Genomic DNA, 20113 nt, shown 5'->3' with positions numbered 1-20113 from the left:
GGGATAGCAGTGGGGGGTGTAGAATCAAGTGCCAGTTTAGGTGAATCCCAGCTGTCTCTACTCTGTCGCTGGCCCCACACAGACATATCCTCATATGCTCATGTCCATCACTGTCCCTGGACCAGTCTCACAGTCCCCAACAGCTCACCCTAAGGTGGTTCAGGACTAGAGCGGTCTCTCTGACCATGTGTTCTTAAGGACAGAGGACTGGAGAAGATGATCTCTTGGAACCTTCTGGATTCCAGCCCAGAGAGCTGTGGTCCAGAACCTGTCTTTCTCACCCAGCAAAAGTGAAAACCACTGAAGTTTCAGTGGCCACATAATGACCACTTGTGGGTAATAGAGAAACTCTCTTCAGCCACTTTCTTCCATGTGGCCAACACAGAAGGGTGTACTCAACCTTGAGGTAACCTGCGTTTGCACATCGGTTTGCTCTGGGTCCAGTCTATTTGCTCCTTAAGAAGAAACATCTTGTAAGTACCAATCCCTTCCAAGACCATCAGCCACAGCAGTGAACCTTTTCCTAGGTTGTCCCAGAACTGTCCCTCTGGAGGTCTGCTTTGAGCCCGCTCTGTATGTATAAAGTTGGGAGTGGATTTCTGTCTCCTGGGGGCCTCTGAGACCCATGGCCTTCTAATATCCCTGTTTCCTCTGTCCCTGGGACACCTATTAGGATAATGATACCATTCCTCTATTGTTAATGGAGCACAAACACCAAGGATGTGGTCTCTGTCCCCAGGGAGGCTCTGCAGCCACCTGAGGACTAAGGTCCTCGAGGAAGGAGAGGTGGTGAACTTGCCTCGAGGAAGGAGATCTGGTGAACTTGCCTAGGGACAGAGTCTTTTTACAGAACCAAATATTCCCCCTTAAATATGCTCTGCTCTCTGCCCTGGGTCTGCCCTCACGCCCAGGGCCTGGCAACCTCAGGTCTTTGCCTGGCATTAGGTGAATGGACACCAATCCTATGTCCCATTCTGATTCGTCATGGGAAGTGGAGAGACTTTGAACAGCTACAGGGGAGACCTAAGTGCTTAGTGGTTGACCCTAATGGGCATTCCAATATGGTGCCTCAGGAGAAAGCAACAGAGGTGGCAACCAGGGTAGTGGGGTCACAGCTATAAGACCTAGTCCTGCTGGACCTTTTCTACTCAGGTCTTTGGAAGCTCTCTCCTCTCTAAAGCCCTCCCCAGCTCATCCCGTTCCCTTCCAGAGTCTGATACTGTTCTAACCCTCTTTGTTGGTGGAGGCAAGGAGCAAATGCATGAGACTGTGTTTGGGGGATCATAAAGGTCTGTACAAGGGAAGACCCTCCTGTCGGAAATGTCCCCACCCCACCCTAGCCATGTGGGCTGGCCCTGGCTCTGCCCTTTGCAATTCGCAACTTCTTTACCCTTTCAAGGCTGCGTTTAATGTTTTCACGACCTGATTTCACTCTTATAAAAACTTGGGGTGGGGCCTGGGGGTGGAGGGAGAGGCTGTTCTGGGGTGCACAGGTGATGACTCCAAGCATGTGTGGAGCCCTCCTGCCTGGGGTCCGGGTGTACCCCAGGGCTTTGACAATAAACTCATTGGCTATTTTGTGTAGGCCTGGAGCTTGTGTTGAAGCTATGCATGCAGTAGCTGAGGATTGGTGGGAGGGAAGACTCCTCTCTCCTCTGCATGGCTGCTTGAGTCAGAATCATCTCCTGCTGTCCTTGGGGCTGCAGGCAGGCTTTATCCCGAGGGACACATGCATGCATGCATGCACACACACACACACACACACACACACACACACACACACACACACACACACACACTCAGTCCTTGGCTTTCTCCTTCCCAACACACACGCATGTTCTCCACCATCACCCAGAATCAGTGGGTACTAAGGAAAGGGAAGCCATGGTTGTCCACTGTTTCAGGGCAGGGCTCGTAAGCCAGGGATGGAGCAAGGGTATAGGGAACAAGCTGTGCAGGTGTGCAAGGTGTGAAGTCTTGTGGTACATGGAAAGAATAGTTGTCTCTGCCTCAGGAAATGTACTTCCCTGGGGAGAAGCTGTCCCACAAAGCTCTAGTTGGATTGGCTGGGTAGAAAGGGACAGGGAGGCCAAGTCCTCGGTGCTGACCCCATGTGGCACAGAGCAAGTGCAAAACTGGCAGGCCAGGTCAGTCTGGGACAGCTGTCCTAGAGGGCCCTGATAGCTGTCCTGGGTCAGGAGCTTTGAGGACAGATGGGAACAGGTCTTCCCACTGCCCCTCCCATCCGTCATTGCCTGCCTCTGTGCTGTAGTCTCTATACCACGTTCTTCTCTTTGCTTCTGAGTCTTCTATGCAGTTACACCTTTGCTTGGAATGTTCCGGAACAGCTGTCTCTTCCAGGAAGCTGCTGTGAACTACTCCTAGGGAAGGAATCTGCGATTTCTCTTCCTCCCTGTCTCATAAAATGCCTCTGTGGGGTGTCCCAGGTCACTCGGATCATGTCCTTCTATAGCCTGTTATGCTCCATGCTGTCAGCCATTGTGCCTCCTGGCCCTGTTCCCTCCCAGTCACTCATCTTTTAAGACCCCACCTGTTGTTAGAACTTCCATTCAAGAGGCCATGACTATCTCTAATGTGAAGTGTTTCCAAGCAGCCGTTTCTAAGGAGGCTTCAAAAGCTAACCGAATGAAAAAGGCGAGTCTTGCCTGCTCTGGAGTCCCTAGCTTCTGAGGCCCTCTCTGAGTCACCTATAGTCATCTACAGCTCTCACACCTGTGTTATTTGGAGGCCCAGGAACTCATTTCTTCTTGCCCTGCTTGGTCCTCTCCTCCTTCTCTCTCTCTGTACTGAGGCTGGGTGCTCTGGCCAGTCTGTTTTTTTCTGGGCTTGGAATTGGCTGCTTCCAGAAAGCCTTCTGAATTTACCAGAAAGCAGGGGATCACTGAACTTTTACTGGTCCTGCTCTGCCTGGCCCTGGAGATACCTGCTGTTCCTACCAGCTCTATATGATTATCTACCTGGCTGCCTTCTTCTGGGCCATCCCCAGAAGGTTTTCCACAGAGGAGCTCTATCCCAAGTGTGGCCATAGGGGCCCTGGGGACATCTGGTTCATCTCAGGAATAGCTGCTGTTGTTTTGTTTTATTCTGTTTTGTTTTTAAACTTTGCTGGTTACACTTAGGCTATGCCTCCAATTCTGTGCCAAACGCTCATGACTGGAACAGCTCTTTAAGGGGATTCTTGCCCCTCCTGACTTTTAAAAAACATGTTTACAGATTTGGGGCCAGTCTCAGAGACTCAGCATGACAGAGATAGGGACCAGAGAGGTAGGGAGCTGTTAAAGGAACAATCATTCCTCCCGTGCCATCACAGGGTAGTCTCCCATCTGCGGCTAAGTTGATCCCTGCCCTGTCCCCACTTCTTTCTCATGGTTTTCCTTCCCAGAACTCCATGAGACTCCATTTCCTCCCATGGGGTCCTCACATGCAGGCATCTTGACTGGGACAAGTGTTCAGCTCAGGTGCAGTTGTCTGTGTTTGACTGAACCACGGACCCAGAAAACAGCTGTGCGTTTCGTTCTATATTTAGGTAGAGAACAGACAAGCTGTGTCACCAGTCTCCCTGCCACTGGCCTCAGTCCCCAGACCCTAGTCTCAGCTCAGGAGATCCGTACAACTCAGGTTAGGCCAGACTGTGGCACTTACCTGTAATGTCCCTGGGACTCCTTATGTCACCCGGACTCTGAAGAGCAGGTGACAAAGGCCTCTCTCTGCCTGTCCTTCTGCCACCTCACATGTCTCTATCCTATGATCTCAACACTCATGCTGACCCTTGATAGTGACAGGCACACTCCTGTCTTAGAGCTTCCTCATGGCTGTCCTTCCTGTCCAGTGTTCTCTTCTTATCCATAGGCTTGCTCCATTGCTTCTTGTGGGTCTTCTGTGCAAATGCTATCTTTCATATTCTTCTTTCAAAAATGGTAACCTCCTACCTCCATTAGGGCTGCCTCCATTTGGATTACCTTGCTTTAATCACTGCATGTGTGTATGTTGTATGTGAGTGTGCATGCATTCTTGCATGTATGCATACGTGTGTGTTCATGCATGCATGCATTAATGCATGCACTCTGTGTGTGTGTGTGTGTGTGTGTGTGTGTGTGTGTGCATTATAGCACATACCCACGTGTGAGCTTGTGGAGGCCAGGGGTCAACTTCGGTTATCCTCCTCAACTGCATCTTATTACAGAATCCCTTCACTGAACCACAGCTCTTTTTCAGTTAGGCTGCTGAGCTCTTCAGATTTACCTGGCCTTGCCCCATTGCCTTGGGGTTAGAGATGTTCATGACCACAGCCTGGTTTTTTTTTTTTTTTTTTTTTTGTGGGTGCAGAAGATCCAAACTTAGGTCCTTGTGTCCTAATGGCAAGCACTTCACTCACGGAGTCATCTGACAGGCTCCGATCTGCACTGTATAATCCACATATCCTTACATATCCACCATTGTGTGTTTCTTCCCTCATCCTGAAATAAACCAAAAGGGTACAGGCATTTTGTCTGTCATTGGTGGGTCCCTAGCATTTGCAACCACTCTGAGAACTCGGTGGGCACTTATGTGCTGGCCGATTGTATAAGTGTATAAATGAATAGCTTTCTCAAATATTTGAAGGTGGGAAGAAAATGCTATATTTTTTTTCAGCCGTAGACTTCCAGCCCACAGGATCGCTCCAAGTTGGAAAACCGCAGGCCTTAGAACCTTAGAGTGGCTCTTTCTTGCCCCAGAGTGGTGTGAGCACCCTCTGGGAACAAAGACCGCAGGGCATAGGAGTCCGAAAAGAGAACCATGCTATGTTGTTAAGAGGGAGAGATAGGATTCGTCTGCAAAGTTTTCCCACTGCAATGTTTGGGTCCTAAATACAATTTTGGTGGGGAAAAATGATTTTAAAAGATGTTCAAGTTTCCGGTCACCACCTGTCTTGGATTCTCTAGTATGAGCCTCTGGAGCTAGTGGCCAGCAGAGGGCAGCAAATGCCTTCAGTTGGCCTTCCTGAAACCTGGGGATGAGCAGGAGGGAAGTGAAGGAGGTGTCTGGAGTTGCCCAAGATGCCAGCCGGTTGGCAACTGAAGCTGCCCACAGATGCCTGTGCACACCTGGCATTCACCTTGGATGAGAGTGCAGTAATGGGGTTTCTGTCCCTAGCTGTCCCTCAGTAGCAATAACAATATGGTGCATCCATCAAAGCTAAATCAAGTGTGCCAGACTACAGATTAGCTAAGCGCTTCAGGTACACCGTGGCATGAGCTTGATCTCCACAAACTCTTTGAGGTTGGAAACAGGTCTCCAGTCTACCCACAAGACAAGTAGCTCCTTCGTGTTCAGGGACAGGCAAGCATGTGTCCCTGGGTAGGACTTTAACCTCTTGGACCTTGGGTTTGCTTTTGTTGATGGAAGCAGAAGAGGGGAGCTCATGCCCCCGGCACAATGATGGGCCATGTGTCTCACAGCCAATTACTAGCATGGGTCTGTTTAAGTCTATAACTTTATTATTTTTTTCATTTTGATCTTCCTGGTGTCAGCTTCTATTACCTCTTTCTTGTTTTCTTTAGAGTCCTTGAATACTTAAAATATTCTTTTAGGGGTTGTTGAGATGACTCGGTGGCTTGCTATAAAGGTCAGGTGGCCTGAGTTTGATCCCCAGAACCCAAATCCATGCAAAGGTTAGGGAGAAAACAGACTCCACAAGATTGTCTTCTGACCTCCACAGTCACACCCTGACACACACACACACACACACACACACACACACACACACACACACACACACACCATTATAATAAAGTAAAACTTAAAAATTTACTTAAACTTATTTAGAGCCGCAGTGCATATAATAAAATATTTCTTGTTCTACTTAGAACTAGAATATATATGTGTGTGCACACACACAGAGAATGAAAGAGAGAGAGGGAGGGAGGAAGGGAGGGAGAGAGGGAAGAAGGGAGGGAGGGGGTCTTGTAGGTAGCCTAGATTGACCTGGGGGTGTTTATATAGCGTGGGCTAGCTTCACACTTACTTCCTCAACCTCCTGAACACTAGGACCTCAGGCATACACCTGTACTCCTGGGTAGAGCCGGGTCTTCATTACTTCCATCCCCATCTTCTTTATCTTACAGTTGTCATAACAACACTCCTGGGTTCACACTCCTGGGTTCATTACCGCCTAATCCAAGGAGGGTGCTGTTTTGTTTTCAACAGTTCTGCGAGCTTTGAAGTCTATAAAGGAAACAAGACAATGTCTTACATCTAGTTGGATACTTTGTATCCTTCATTCCTGCATTCCTACAGAAAGCAAGGCAGTCTCATATCTAGTTGGACACTTTGTATCCTCCACTCCTGCATTGCTACATGAAGGAAGACAGTCTCTTACATCTATTTGGATACTTTGTGTCCTTCACCCCAGTGCTGCACGGTTCCCCACCATGTCACCTCCCTTTACTTTGAGGAGTTCAAGCCTGTGTCCACAAAGACTTGTAGGGAATTTCTCTCAGTTCTGACGAAGCATGCCTGTCTCTTTTTTTCTCCCTGCCTTCGTTTCAGAAGAATGTGCTTGCTGGCTATGTATGGAATCTCGTATTTGCAGGGCCAGGATAAAGCTCAGTGGAAGAGGCTTTGCCAGGTCACACCAGGCTCTGGGTTCCAGCTCTGGTACCATACACATAGAAACATAACCAAAGAAATAGGCACCCGAAGTCCTTTTCCTACTCGGCCCTTGGGACTTGCAGCACACTGCTCCACAGTCTTCTGTGCTTCCGATGAGAACTCTATGGTGATTTGAATTATTGCCCCTGTGTGTAATGTGCTACTTTTTCCCAGTTTAATATTTTCTAGTCCTTTTTTTCTTTGTTCTTTCTCGTGAATAACGACTATTATTCTGTCTCCGGCACACTGATTCTTTCCTGTGTCCATTCTTCTCTGTTCTCACTTTCCAAACATTCTACTTTCCAGTTCTAAAATATCTACTTGGTTTTGTCTCTTATCATTTGTTCTCTATTTCTCTATTTCTCTTTCTTTCTCCTCCCCTCCCCTTTCTTTCTTTCTTGAGGATTGAGTCTAGGGCCTTGAATACACTGGGTAAGTACTCTACAGTGATCTATGTCCCATCCCCTTTTAAGCTTTCTGTTTTAAGGCAGGGTCTTGGAGTGTCTAACTTCAAATCTCCAAAGTCACTTCGGCTGGCTTTGAACTCTGTCTGTAACCCAGGGAGACTGTGGATTAAGCTTGTAATTTTCTGCCTCAGCCAGTCGTGTTTCATAGTATCTGGGTGATGACCCTTGCAGGCATATCATTGGTGATGAGTATCTGTTGACTATCCCTCCCTGTGAGAAGTACTCATGTTTCCTTACTCCTTGAACATCAAAATAACTTTAGTTCACACACACACACACACACACACACACACACACAGAGAGAGAGAGAGAGAGAGAGAGAGAGAGAGAGAGAGAGAGAGAGAGAGAAGTTGGTACTGTGTTGACTCAGGGGCCTGATACCATTCTTTGGGATTGTTCAAATTTGGTGTGGTTTGATTTTAGTGGAGAATCAACCCTGTCAGCAGTTTCAGGTTGCATGTTCCAGCCCTCCTGGAGGGGGTTGGTAGCCAAAGACCATTCACTTTCTCAAGCGTGTGCTGACTGCTTTGTGGCTGGCTGTTCTGTGGTATCGCTCAGGGCTTTGCTAGAAATGTGGGCGGGGTATAACTCTAACTTCAAATCTCTAAGTCCTCGGAATGTTGCTCTAGGTTTGCACGCCAGTGGAGTTCAAGGAAAGCCCAGGATGTGGGTGGACTCCCACACACAGGCATTTCCTTCTCCAGTTTCTCAGCTTGACTCCACCTACCCTTCTCAGGAACCTTTTATTTTTTTCCTGGTTCCTCATGCCAGAGTCACCAAACCTCTTAGAGTTTTCACCACAACCCTGTTACAAAGTCCTGCCCAGCCCTGCAGGGCTGGGCCCTGATTCAAGCCACAAGAGAACAGGCCATGGACTTTGTTTCTGTGTTTTTCAACCCGGAGTCTCTCTCCTTTTGTATTTGGGTGGAAAGGCTTTTCACGAGGATCTTAGCTGTCCAAGCTGAGACTTTTCCACTCCCCGGCTGAGGCCCACCCTAAGCTCAAGGCCTCCAGAACAAAGAGAGAATAAAGACTTGGTCTCTTCCTGAATCCCCTGCCTTCTGCCGTGGTCTGCCTGGTTCTGTCCACTTTTCAGGAGACTCCAATAGTTGAATTTATCTAGACTGTTAAACTTTATTGCATTATTTTTTTTAAATCTTCTTCATATCTAGGGATTGCATGTAGGGCTTTACTTGTGCAAAGATCAAACTGACACTGAATTACAGCCTCAGCCCCTGGGCTTGCTTTCCACAGCATCCTTCTGGCTGCCCTTTGCCAGAGGCTGCCCAAGCGCCAGTTCTCTCTGGAAGGCAGCGATGGGGGCAGCGTTGGCAATTCTTTTTGGAGGCAAAACTAAAATTTTCAAGGGCTAAAATGTTGCTTATTTTGTAATATTTATCTTTCTTGATTCTTCGCTGTTCTGAGGCCAGAAACAGCGGGCTTCAGGAGACTGGCATCTGCTGCTTAACAGCAGTTCAGAAAAGGGGTTATTGCTAGGGCTCCTTTCCCTGGCCAGGAGAGAGAGAGAGACAGAGAGAGAGAGAGAGAGAGAGAGAGAGAGAGAGAGAGAGAGAGAGAGAGAGAGACAGAGAGAGAGAGAGAGAGAGAGAGAGAGAGAGAAGGAGAGAGAGACAGAGACAGAGAGAGAGAGAGAGAGAGAGAGAGAGAGAGAGAGAGAGAGAGAGAGAGAGAGAGAGAGAGAGAGAGAGAGAGAGAGAGAGAGAGAGAGAGAGAGAGAGAGAGAGAGAGAGAGAGAGAGAGAAAGAGAGAGAGAGAGAGAGAGGGAGAGAGAGAGAGAGAGAGAGAGAGAGACAGAGAGAGAGAGAGAGAGAGAGAGAGAGAGAGAGAGAGAGAGAGAGAGAGAGAGAGAGAGAGAGAGAGAGAGAGAGAGAGAGAGAGAGAGAGAGAGAGAGAGAGAGAGAGAGAGAGAGAGAGAGAGAGAGAGAGAGAGAGAGAGAGAGAGAGACAGAGAGAGAGAGAGAGAGACAGAGAGAGAGAGAAAGAGAGGGAGAGAGAGAGAGAGAGACTAACAGCTCATTAATACTTTGTGAAATAGAGTGAAAAGAAAAGGAAGAAAGAGAGAATTCAAGTACACACACACACACACACACACACACACACACACACACTGGCTAGGCCCAACCACTTGTCTTATGCATGCACTATGGTGTTCATGCATACTTACATACATACATACACATACACCTACACACATATGTATATACATACATGTAGACAAACAGACATAGACACATATACATTTCATAGGTGGGGCTGAGCCACACTTTTTTCCTTCTCCCTGGCAATTCATACCTTCTTAGACATAAGTTCTTTTAAATCACCTCATAGATAAAATGTTACACCAAAGGAGTCACAGAAGGATGCTGATAGTAAGTTCAAAGCGGTGTTTCATTCTGTAAGCTCATCATAAGGTCAAAGCAACAGTGTCACATGGCCTTGCTTTATCATAGTGCACACCTGTGGCTTCGTCCTTGGACCTGACCTAGAATGAATGCTTGTCCTTGATCACAAATCTGTCCCAAGCCCTTTTCTCTTCCTAGTGAAATTTACTCAGTTGTCCTCTTTACCATGCAGCCTTTACTTAAACGATTCTATGAGGGGAGCACATTCTGTTCTTGAGTCTAACTTTATCATATCTTTCTGGCAAAACAACTAAAACCATTTTTTTAAAAAAAACTTTCTTCCTAAAATTGTTCAAATTGAACCAGGAATTCTATAAAATTCTATAAAAACCATTCATCCGTGTGAACAGCATTAATTCATGAACGTTTACTCATCCTTATATTGATCTGCAGGAAATGGGCCCAGGAGGATGGGCTGATGCCCAGGAATCCTCAGGTTCTGTCAGAGAGATAGGAAAAGTCACATTATCTGCGAGAAGCAATGCTGAGGTGAAGTCTCTTGGGACCTTGCCTCTCAGAGCTCACCCATTGTAAGCCACGTGAAAACAGTGGGCCACCTCCAGAAAAGTCACCTGCTGCCCTTAGCTTCTCCTAGGTGACAGCTGTTTGACCACAGGTGCAAGGAAGGCAGAGGAAGTGTGGATCAGTGAGGAGTTGGCTACAGTCATCCAGGAAAGAGGTAACACTTTAGGTGTCAGTGCCAGCCATGAGAGTGGTGGGAAACAGCTGCATTGTGGGTTTTACTTAATGGCTAAGATGACAGGATTTTCTGATGGAGGGGATATGGGTATGGGAGAGAAAGAGAGGTTAATGGTGGCTGCAAAGATCTTTGTATAGCCACTAAATGCCACATTGCCTGGTACTGCAGACACCTGCTGCTGTAGACACCATCTATGCTGTGGGAACCGGGTGTCGGAGAGGCTGAACTAGAAAGAGCCTTTGACAGAGCGAAGGGAAGTAGACCTCTACATTCCTGCGGTCCATTGATGTTTACTGAGATACTTGTTGGCAAGACTTGACGTCATGCCAGCTAACACAAACGGAAAGGTTCCAGATGCATTTTGGAAGAGCAGGTGGTTAAGAGGTCAGTTTGGAGCTTGGGCAATAAATTGGTCACTGAGGTGGGGTGGGAGGTGTTGGTCTGGCTGAGAGAGACACCAAGGCCTTCTGGGGCAGCTTTCTATGTGGCTGCCTCTGAGGGATGCATGTGACTTTGCCGTAGAGATGAGTTGGATATTCAGGGGCCCTGGAATACAGGGCAGGGTCTGGTTAAGTCTTGGATTTGAGCAAGGTGAGATGTTTCAGGTTGCTGACTGGGGTTTAGGAAGACAGGATGTGTGAAGAAGAAGCAAGGCATGCTCCTGCCTCAGAAGAACTGTGCTGGGTGTGGCTGAAATCTAGGCCCTGTCAGCTGTACCAGGCTGCTGGCTGGGTCCCATGTTGATGGACTCCTGTCTCCACTTGCTGGTGTGTCTTGTCCTCTAAGGACATTCTACCCAGCTCCAGGCAGGTCCCCCCTACCTTCCGTGTGCTCTACAGCCTTTAGGCGTTTGCACTTTTTTGCACAAGCTGTGGCCTCTCTTGGGACTCTTTGTCTCACTTAGATGGCTCAGTCACTATCCTTTGCATCTGTCTCTGCTGGGTACCACATCCTTCAGGAAGCTGGCACCATCTAAGTCTGCGCTGGCCTTCTCTCTCTCTCTCTCTCTCTCTCTCTCTCTCTCTATATATATATATATATATATATATATATATATATATATATATATATATATATATCTCCATCTGTGCTGGCCTTAGCACAGCACTCAGCCTCTCTAAGTCCCCGTTAGATATCTATCCTCCTCTGAAGGGACGAGACCAGAAGCTCCTTGAGGATAAGAACTGGATTTTATTACCAATTATTTGCCTGGCGTCACGCCTGGCATGTAATAGGCACTGGACAGGTGTTTAATAGTAGGTTGGATGTAGGGTGCACTGAGGGAGTGACTGGAAGTGGGAATACATAGACAGATTCTGCAGGACCAGAACGCCACGTTAAGGAGCTTGGGTTCCTCTCTGAAAGGCACTGGGAAGCCATAGAAGGCTTTAAGCAGGGGAGGCACGGTTAGGTTTCTGTGTTGAGAAAGACTTTTCTAGTAGCACTGTGCTGAGTAAGTTGGATGGAGACAAGAGTGGGGACAGACTAGAGTGGGGACAGACAGACAGACAGACGACAGACAAGGATATTATTATGATGATCTCAGAGGGCTTGGCTGGGAGAACACGGGCAGGTTCAGCGTGTTTGGGAAGAGGACACTCTGACCTGGAGAAGAGTGTGGGGATGGGAACTTGTTTTTTAGGACCTTGTCCTTGTTCTTTGTCACATCTGCCTTACAGAACTGTAAGTCCCTCCCTGGAAAGGCTTGTACCCCTTTCTTTCCGTGGGCCCAGGATATCAGCTCCTCCCTCATCACACTCTCATTAGGGTGAACTAGGTGGGTTTCAGTCAGCCACCTCCCCAGCATGATGTGGAGGGACAGGCAGAGTCCTTGTGAAGTTAGCTTAGCAAGTTTATTGAAAACCCAGGAATACAAAGAATAGTACAAACAGTTGCCCACCCACCCCCAGACTCCCAGAGTTTGCAGACCCAACCCTGTGGCAACCACAGGGCCCAGAGTTGGGCCTTCTATCACCACAAGAACAAGGCACACGGACAGAAGAGACTACCTCTCCGTCTGAACTCCACCTACTTGGCAGACCCACATACCGCAGACAAACCAACAACCTTAAGAGAAATGGCCTGGATGAGCCACTGGGAGGAGAACCATCATGGGAACATAGGGGCCACCAAGGACTGTGTGTCCTTTGGGGACAGGGGAGAGGGACCATGAAGCATCTTCTGCCAGGGAAGGGAAGAGGGAGGAAGGGGATGGGCTGAGGATGCCTGCAGGCCCCAGGGGTCTGTGCTCATGCTCATGCTCTGAATGACCCCTCTCTCCCCAGGAGGCTCTGCTTTCTGTAGTGGTGCTGAAAATACATTTACTGTGGCTGGAGCCTGCGGAGGATCGGAAGGAAAGGAATTGGGGAGAAGCCCCTGGGGCTGGGACTGGCGTGTCTACACAAGGACATGGGCTAGGTTTGTGTACTGGCAGGGAGAGTTTCTGGAGATCCCTCAGGACCAGAGTCTATACACCTCAGGGGATAGGAACAGGGGATATTCAGCTGGTTCTTCTCCAGGCGGCGGCCCCCTGGGGCTAGGTACTCAGTACCTGCTCCTACGGGAGGTGGTGGTGGACGAGAAGCGGATGCTGGAGCTTCTGTTACCTCGACCACCACTGCAGCTGCTGAAGCCTCCCTCTGTGGGCAGTGCACAGGGGATGCTGGGGGCACAGGCGTCACCCACTATCACTGAGCCTCCTCTGGTTCCAGAACTCAGCAAGTCTCCACCAGCCCTCAGGCTCGAGGAAGCCAGAATCCCTCCAGTGGCACGAATGCCACTGCTGCTGGAGAAGGTGACTCCACCACTGTGGGAAAGGCCGGATCCGCAGACCAAGGACTCAGGCCCGCACAGCACACCTCCTCGAGAGCTGCTCACAGCTGTGGAGAGGAAGGGAAAGGAATGTTGACTCTAGGACTTACCAGTCACCGGCTGAGTGGCCCAAAGACCAAGACTGCACGAAAAGCAGATATCCAGATGGAACTGGATGGATGCTGTTGTATCTATCCCTGGGGTGTGCACACACCCATGCCCACAGACTGGCCACCATTAATGTGTGCACATGCATACAAACTACTATTTATTTGTGTCCCACATCAGGTGGATTAGGAGAGGCTGAGCATCCAGACACAGGAGCAGTGACCTTCATAGAGCCATACGGGGGTTTCAGATAAGAAATCCAGCCTGTTCCTGGCCAGCCATCTCTGCCCCACTGATGGCTCTGCTCTGCAGCCCAACTGCCTCACTCAACACAGCCCTTATGTCAGGACTGGAATCCAGTTTAGCCCTGATTGAAGCAGCCCCAGCCTGGGTGCTTTATATTCTCTTCTCTGTTGTTGTACCAGAGTCCTTGTGGCCCCTGTGACCTCCGGGCTTGACCTTCTGCAGAAGGCCATTGCTGACCCTCTCCCTTCCAGCAAATCATGGCTCTTCTCTGAGAGGACAGCTGGTATCCTTCCAGGATTAGCATGGCATCGGCTAGCTCTCCCCTTCTCAAGAAGACTGGAGTTCTCCAAAGTGGAGGCTCGCCCTGCTCTACAGTGCTGGTGTATGCATTATGATGCCTGCTTTAGGGACTGTCTACACTCTTAGAACCAGCAAGAAGTTGAAGAAGGAGGGGGTTCATTTAGCATTGCCCTATCCCCATGACCCAGGTATGAGTCACTTTTGTGACACAGCCTTTCCCTTACTGAGTCTCTGTGATGGTGGCTTACAATGCTACTAAAAGCCAAAAGTCTCTTTCCAGAAACCTCCTACTTCGAGAGCCACACAAACTGTTGTCTTCTCTTTGTTCTGGGAGCCTCTGCTGAGGACACACTACAGTCTTGGGACACTGGTGGCCCTGCTTCCATGACTGTACGTCTTGGCCAGATCAGCTATCTTGGGAGCTTCTTGATCCCCACAAGTGCCAAAAGGAAATTTGATGGGGAGAGAAGAAACGGGCTGAGAAAAGGCGAGATACTTACATATGTTTACTGGCCCAACACCTTCACAGATCCTGGGGAGAGAACCAGACAAATGAGCTTCTAGGAGCTAGGAACCTGCTTGCTGTCTGAGGGCATCTAGTCTGGGTAGAGCAGGAACTGGTGGGTCTTCCCCCCAATTGTTAGTGCATTTTCAAACATGTCATCTATTTTGAGACACTGTCTCTAAACTGTCGAACTGAACTATCTGATGACCTACTACTACTTTAACAAATTGATCAGCTAAGCAAACTACCCGTGACCTGGTGCTGCCTGTCTGTAATTGCATTTGACAGCATAGCGCCTTCTCAAACCCTGCCCCAGGGCAACCAGCTAAGGTTTTTGCAAGATACATTGCTCCCTCAAGAGACTGCTCATCCCAGGATTCTTCACCTGGTTCCCTCCCCTGATTTGGTTAACCTTTCTAGACGTCTGACCTCAGTCCTTCCCCGGTCTCACCTGATTTCCTCGCCCTCCAGCAGCTTCCTGTAGGTGACGATCTCAATGTCCAGCGCCAGCTTGGCATTCATGAGCTCCTGGTACTCCCGCAGCTGCCTGGCCATGTCCTGCTTGGCCTGCTGTAGGGCTCCCTCCAGATCAGTCAGCTTACACTTGGCATCGTTGAGGGCAGCTTCACCCTGCTGCTCTGCCTCAGCCACGGCGGCCTCCAGCTTGGCACACTGCAGAGAACAGAGTTTGTACGTGAGCTTTGCTAGGGACTCAGGGGATTCCTAAGTCAGGTTGGAAACCCTGCTCATGGTGGGAGACCTGGTGCCAGGCCTGGGTTTCAGCTCTCCGTGGCTGCTTTTCCAGGGATAGTGACTGTGGTCAGTGGGAGGCAGAGTGTTGCTGTTCCCCCATTCTCCATACCCATTGGGTTTCCGCTGCCTCCAGACCTAAGGAATCCAGACTCTCCCATTCTTTCTGCCTCCCCTACTTAGAGAATCAACCCCAGGCCTTTCTTCTTGTCCACATGTCCACATTTCTGTCCCCAGAGAAGGTTTTATGGCCAGCCCTTGGATTTGTGTCCAGGTCTTACTAAGTCCTTTACTTTCACCAAACTTGGCGCTCCTCAAAGCCAGGCCCCTGCCTCCCTTGCTCCCTCCGCAGCTTTCTCCTCTTTTTTCCCACCTGAGCCTTGGTGTGCTCAATCTCAGTTTTCAGCCTCTGGATCAGCCGGGTCAGCTCATTGATCTCGTCCCGTGTATTACGTAGATTGTCGCAGTGCTGGCCAGCGGTCACCCGCATCTCCTCATACTGGGGGCAGAGACAGTGTTTTAACCATACACGGTCTGGGTTGAAGACCTCAGACCAAAGTCTTCACTCTAGGACACCTGCACCCCTACCCCGGGCTCCCATTGCCCACCTTGGTCTGGTACCAGGACTCCACATCTGCACGACTCCGCCTTGCTACCTCCTCATACTGTGCCTTGACTTCTGCTATGATCCCATCCAGGTTCAGGTCCCGGCTGTTGTCCATCTTCACAATGACAGATGTCTCTGAGATGTGTGACTGCAGCAACTGGATTTCCTGTATTGGAGACGCAGCAGGGCAGAGGGGCTCAGTGGTCCATCAGCAGCTGAGACTTAGCCACAGGGTCCCCAGTGAACCAGGGATGGGGAGCATTGCTTCTTGCTCTATAACTCTTCGAGATCCCATTCCTACCCAGCCTGGGGCCCAGAAAAAGGAATGCTTGAGAAGCAATCGAGTCTGACTTTAGAACCCTTGCTGTAAGCTCAGGCCATGCCTCCAGTACCTACTTTGGCTTTAGTGACTATCGAAACCTGGGGTACCTCAGGTGAGCAGACTGACAGTTGCTTAAATTCATGTTTGTCTGGCCACAGTGGCCATGATCCACTGAGCAGTAATGATATTTTAAAACACAGAGTAGAGCCTGGAGATTCCTAGATCCAGAGTCTTCAGAGAACCAAGGTCTCTACCCTGGTGTCACCTTTCAGACTGAATAGGTTGCTTGGAAGAAATGGCATTGGTTTGTGTAGTAAAATCATCCTTTCTTCTTCCACATTGCTTTGCCAGGCAGTCCCACACTCAGTCTTTAGATTGGACAATGAAGGTTTGGACCACAGATGACGGGAGTTCATTGCCAGGCCTAATATGGCTGCGGAGATGTCTATCTCCCCAGCCTTCCTCACCTCCAGACACAGTGTCAGAGAACCCAAAGGTCTGAGTGGGGGTGGAGCTAGACGCACGAAACCAGTGTCTGGAAACCCGAAGGCCTGGCTCAGCCCCTAGGGCATGCAGGCTGAGCAGCCAAGGCTGAGCAGTCAAAGCCTTGAATTCTTACAGAAGGGCCTCACCTCCAGGTACAGAGCCTTGAGGAATTCAATTTCCTGGGCCAGAGCATCCGCGTTGGCTTCCAGGTCAGATTTGTTCAGGAAAGCTGCGTCTACATCCTGCATAACAAAAAGAGAGGGATGGGCTCACGGCCTGTGCTGCTCAACCTTCCTATTAGGAGGGGTCCGGCGATGGCAGGAGGAGCCGTCAGTTCCTCCTGAGTCTCTTTCCCTATTGCAGTGTGGAAGCCCACACAGGGGTTGCTGGGCCTCATCCAGGGCTTTTGTCAAAGCAAGGAAGGGGCCATAGAGATGACTCGGGTGGCAAAGTCTGAGTTCAACCCTTGAGTCCCACATGGTGGAAGGAGATAACTAATTCATTCCCTCGAGTTCACACAGGGACCAGGGTGTACGTGTGCCCCTCCTGAACCAGCCCAACAAATGAAATGACTTTTACAGATAAAAGTAAAGAAAGCCTTGATCATTCAAGAAATAGAAGAGTCCATTGTTTTCACATGCACAGTACTCAAACTCAAATAATCTGTGGTCCTGTCAGAACTTTGAAGGGAACCTGATGTGATCTTTGGGGCTCTGCTGTTTGGGGGAAGTTTCTGGGGCAGGAGCTGGGTTTCTGGAGAACACGTGCTTCCATGTAGAATTTCCCCTCATTGCATTCCCTTACCTTCTTCAGCGCTACAAACTCGTTCTCCGCATTAGCCCGGAACACCACCTCTTCTTCATACCTGGGAGCATGGGGATGAAGTGGGTAAGCCCTCTCTCACGTTACCCCCAAGCCCTCACTCATCCTGCAACGGGATCCTGGTTTGTTGAGGGACATGGTTCTCTATTGCCTCTCACAGGTTAGCATATCTCAGTCCTACCTTTAAAACATTCTCTAAGCTTCTGACCTGCCAAGTTCCTTAATTTCTCACCTTGAATTTAGGGTCTGAAATCTGGACCATTACTACACATCTCTGTGAGAGACAACTCAGGGTCCTTGCAACTGAGCATAGAGGAAGTAGGACATGAATGAATGTGGGCACTCCTTCCAAAACAAAAGACATCTCTTCCAGAGTCACATTTCCACCAGTAGTATTAAGTCCCCCATTTCCTCAGTACCCACAGAGGGTCTCCTCATTCCTCCTCCTGTACCACTCTTCCCCACACATCCCAGAGCTGGGTTTTGTAGCCAACAACTATCCTCTTTCATGCAGCTTCTGTCATCTGCACTGGGCAGCATATGGGTCCCAGGTGCATATAGGTCCCAGGTGCATATAGGTCCCAGGTGCATATGGGTCCCAGGTGCATATAGGTCCCAGGTGCATATGGGTCCCAGGTGCATATGGGTCCCAGGTGCATATGGGGCACAGGTGCATATGGGGCACAGGTGCATATGGGGCACAGATGTGGGCAGCTCAGAGCACTCACTTCTTCTTGAAGCCTTCAAGGATGTCCTGCATGTGGTTCCTCTCTGCCTGCAGCCGAGCCTGGTCGCTGACTAGTACATCCAGCTGCCTCCGCAGGCTGGTGATATAGTTATCGAAGAGAGGCTCCAGGTTGCTACGGGCACATTTCTGGTCTTGGAGGAAGCTCCACTTGGTCTCTAGGAGTTTATTCTGTTGCTCCAGAAACCTTACCTACATCCAGGAAGCAAAGGAGAGACATTAAAGTGCTTGGTAGTGCACCAGCGCACTTTGGATGGCCGGCAAAGACTGTGTCCTATTATCGGTGTTCTTCCCTCTGCTGGCTTACATTACACTTCTAACTCACCAGAAGCCAGGAAGGCGGGTCTGTGACCCTCTCCTCACACCCAGGTAGTTAATAAAAACATTTAGTAATAAAGACATTTCAGTATTATTGAAGTGAGGTGTCAGCTGGTCCTGAGGGAGTGTGAAACATGAGGTTTTTGCTGGGCTTGGCTGCATCTGGGAATAGAAACCAGCTATCCCCAGCAGAGTGCACAGAGCAATGACACTACATTGGGAGTCACCATGGTACTAGGAGGTGGCTGCCTGGGACTGCACACCATGGTCAGCATCCCTGATATTCTATCAGCCAAGCTCCTTGGCTAAAATGAGGTCACAGAGGTTCCCTCCCATCTCCAGAAAGAAACCGAGCCTCGTCTCAATGCAGACATGCTCTACCCAGCATCTGCTTTTGGAAGGCTGGCACTGTTATTTCTCTATAATAGCTACTGGTGATCATATGCACGTCCCTCAGTTCTGACTAGGTCTCTGTAGCCTATGTTGGGTGTATGAATTCTTTGTTTGTTATGTAAATATCACTCACTCCATTCTCTATCAGCCTCAGAAACTATGAAAATCTCCTTCAGACCACCAATCGGACACTTGGCTGAAACCCCCCACCTGTGTGGGAGACATGGCTGATAACTGAGAAATAGGGCTTGGTTTGCCCAAATGCCCTTAGGTTTAGCTGGATCGTCTTTCTTTTTCCCAGAAATTGTGGCCAGCATCTCAGTCTGTCTCATGGTGCAGCAGTTCCTCTGGCTTTGTCTATTCTCAGTGCAGAACATTCCAGAAGCCATTCATCCCTCTATGTTCTTGGCAGATGCCTTGGCTCAGCCTGGACCAGCTCTTTTGAAGGGGAGAGCACCCCAGACCTCTTAACTCTAAGTACCTTCCCCAGAGATTCATCCTGCAAGCTACCTTATCAATGAAGGAGGCGAATTTGTTGTTGAGGGTCTTGATCTGTTCCTTCTCATCTTTCTTCACCCTCTGGGCATTGGGGTCAATCTCCAGGTTGAGGGGTGTCAGCAGGCTCTGGTTAACAGTCACAGCTGTGATAGCAGGGGCTGAGGGGCCTCCGATTCCTCCAATTCTGTAGCCAAAGCCAGGCCCACCAAAGCCAGGGCCGCCGAAACCAGGGCCTCCGAAACCATAGCCAAGGCAACTGCCAGCACCAAAACCCAAGCCAACGCCACTGCCGGCCCTATAGCCCAGACCAACGCCACTTCCGTCACCAGAGCCAAAGGCTATCCCATTGCCAGCTCCAAAGCCAACTCCACAGCGGATAGGACGAGAGCATCCGACTGCTATCCGGGGTGAGGATGATCCAAAGTTGATGACGCTCCGACTACCAAAACCACCCAAGCCCCGGAAGCCAGGTCCACTCCTGCAGGAGACAGAGCTTGCCCGGAAGCGGTTCAGATGCTGAGGAGTCATTGCTGAGCAAGAACTGAAGTTTCCCACCCGACGGCCAGAGCTGACTCTGTAGGAGCGGCAAGACATGGTGGCTTTGTAGATGGCAGCTGAGGAGCAATGTGGTGTGGGGTGAGCCGGAGCTGGGAGTCTCTGTGAGGCTAGTGGATCCCTCTCACCTCTTTTATGTGCGTGTGGACTTGAGGGTTGGCCTCATAAAAATGAAAAAAAAAGCCATTTGGAGGCATTTATGAGCTTGGGTAGTTAGCAGAAACTCCTCACATCTATAACATCCTTCACAATGAACCAATTCAGACACACCTATTCTCATCAGGATGCGGGTTGGAGCAGGCCACCTATAAACATTAAAAACACATAAACACATAAATATTAAAGTCTTATTTCCCCCTATAAGTCCACCGCAATTGCCATTATGGGGACATTAATTTGCTTTGCT

At 49.4% G+C, this 20113-nt stretch overlaps 1 protein-coding gene across 1 annotated transcript; it reads right to left on the bottom strand.

Moving 5' to 3' along the window:
- Positions 1 to 12094: 12094 nt before the first annotated feature.
- Krt84 (keratin 84) lies at positions 12095 to 19796 on the bottom strand. The gene is made up of 9 exons (XM_032884966.1): positions 19165 to 19796; positions 17927 to 18135; positions 17181 to 17241; positions 16523 to 16618; positions 15570 to 15734; positions 15335 to 15460; positions 14663 to 14883; positions 14207 to 14238; positions 12095 to 13120 (listed from the first exon to the last, which is right to left on the bottom strand). Exons 1-9 carry the CDS (start codon positions 19744 to 19746, stop codon positions 12786 to 12788), a joined length of 1827 nt encoding a protein of 608 aa, XP_032740857.1. The 5' UTR covers positions 19747 to 19796; the 3' UTR covers positions 12095 to 12785.
- Positions 19797 to 20113: the final 317 nt, after the last annotated feature.

This window comes from Rattus rattus, chromosome 1 (assembly GCF_011064425.1).
Source record: "Rattus rattus isolate New Zealand chromosome 1, Rrattus_CSIRO_v1, whole genome shotgun sequence".
In the NCBI taxonomy this organism is placed as follows: Eukaryota; Metazoa; Chordata; class Mammalia; order Rodentia; family Muridae; genus Rattus; species Rattus rattus.
Note: the sequence above shows the minus strand (reverse complement) of the source record. Positions and strands in the feature narration are given on the sequence as shown.

What these genes read in the sequence shown, in the direction of transcription:
- Krt84 (XM_032884966.1), bottom strand. Translation starts at nt 19,746, where the DNA reads ATGTCTTGCCGCTCCTACAGAGTCAGCTCTGGCCGTCGGGTGGGAAAC. An exon ending in TCGCCTCCTTCATTGATAAG is followed by an intron (nt 18,136 to 19,164) that starts GTAGCTTGCAGG and finishes TCCTGGATGTAG; the next exon opens with GTAAGGTTTCTGGAGCAACA. An exon ending in TCAAGGCTCTGTACCTGGAG is followed by an intron (nt 15,735 to 16,522) that starts GTGAGGCCCTTC and finishes TCTCCAATACAG; the next exon opens with GAAATCCAGTTGCTGCAGTC.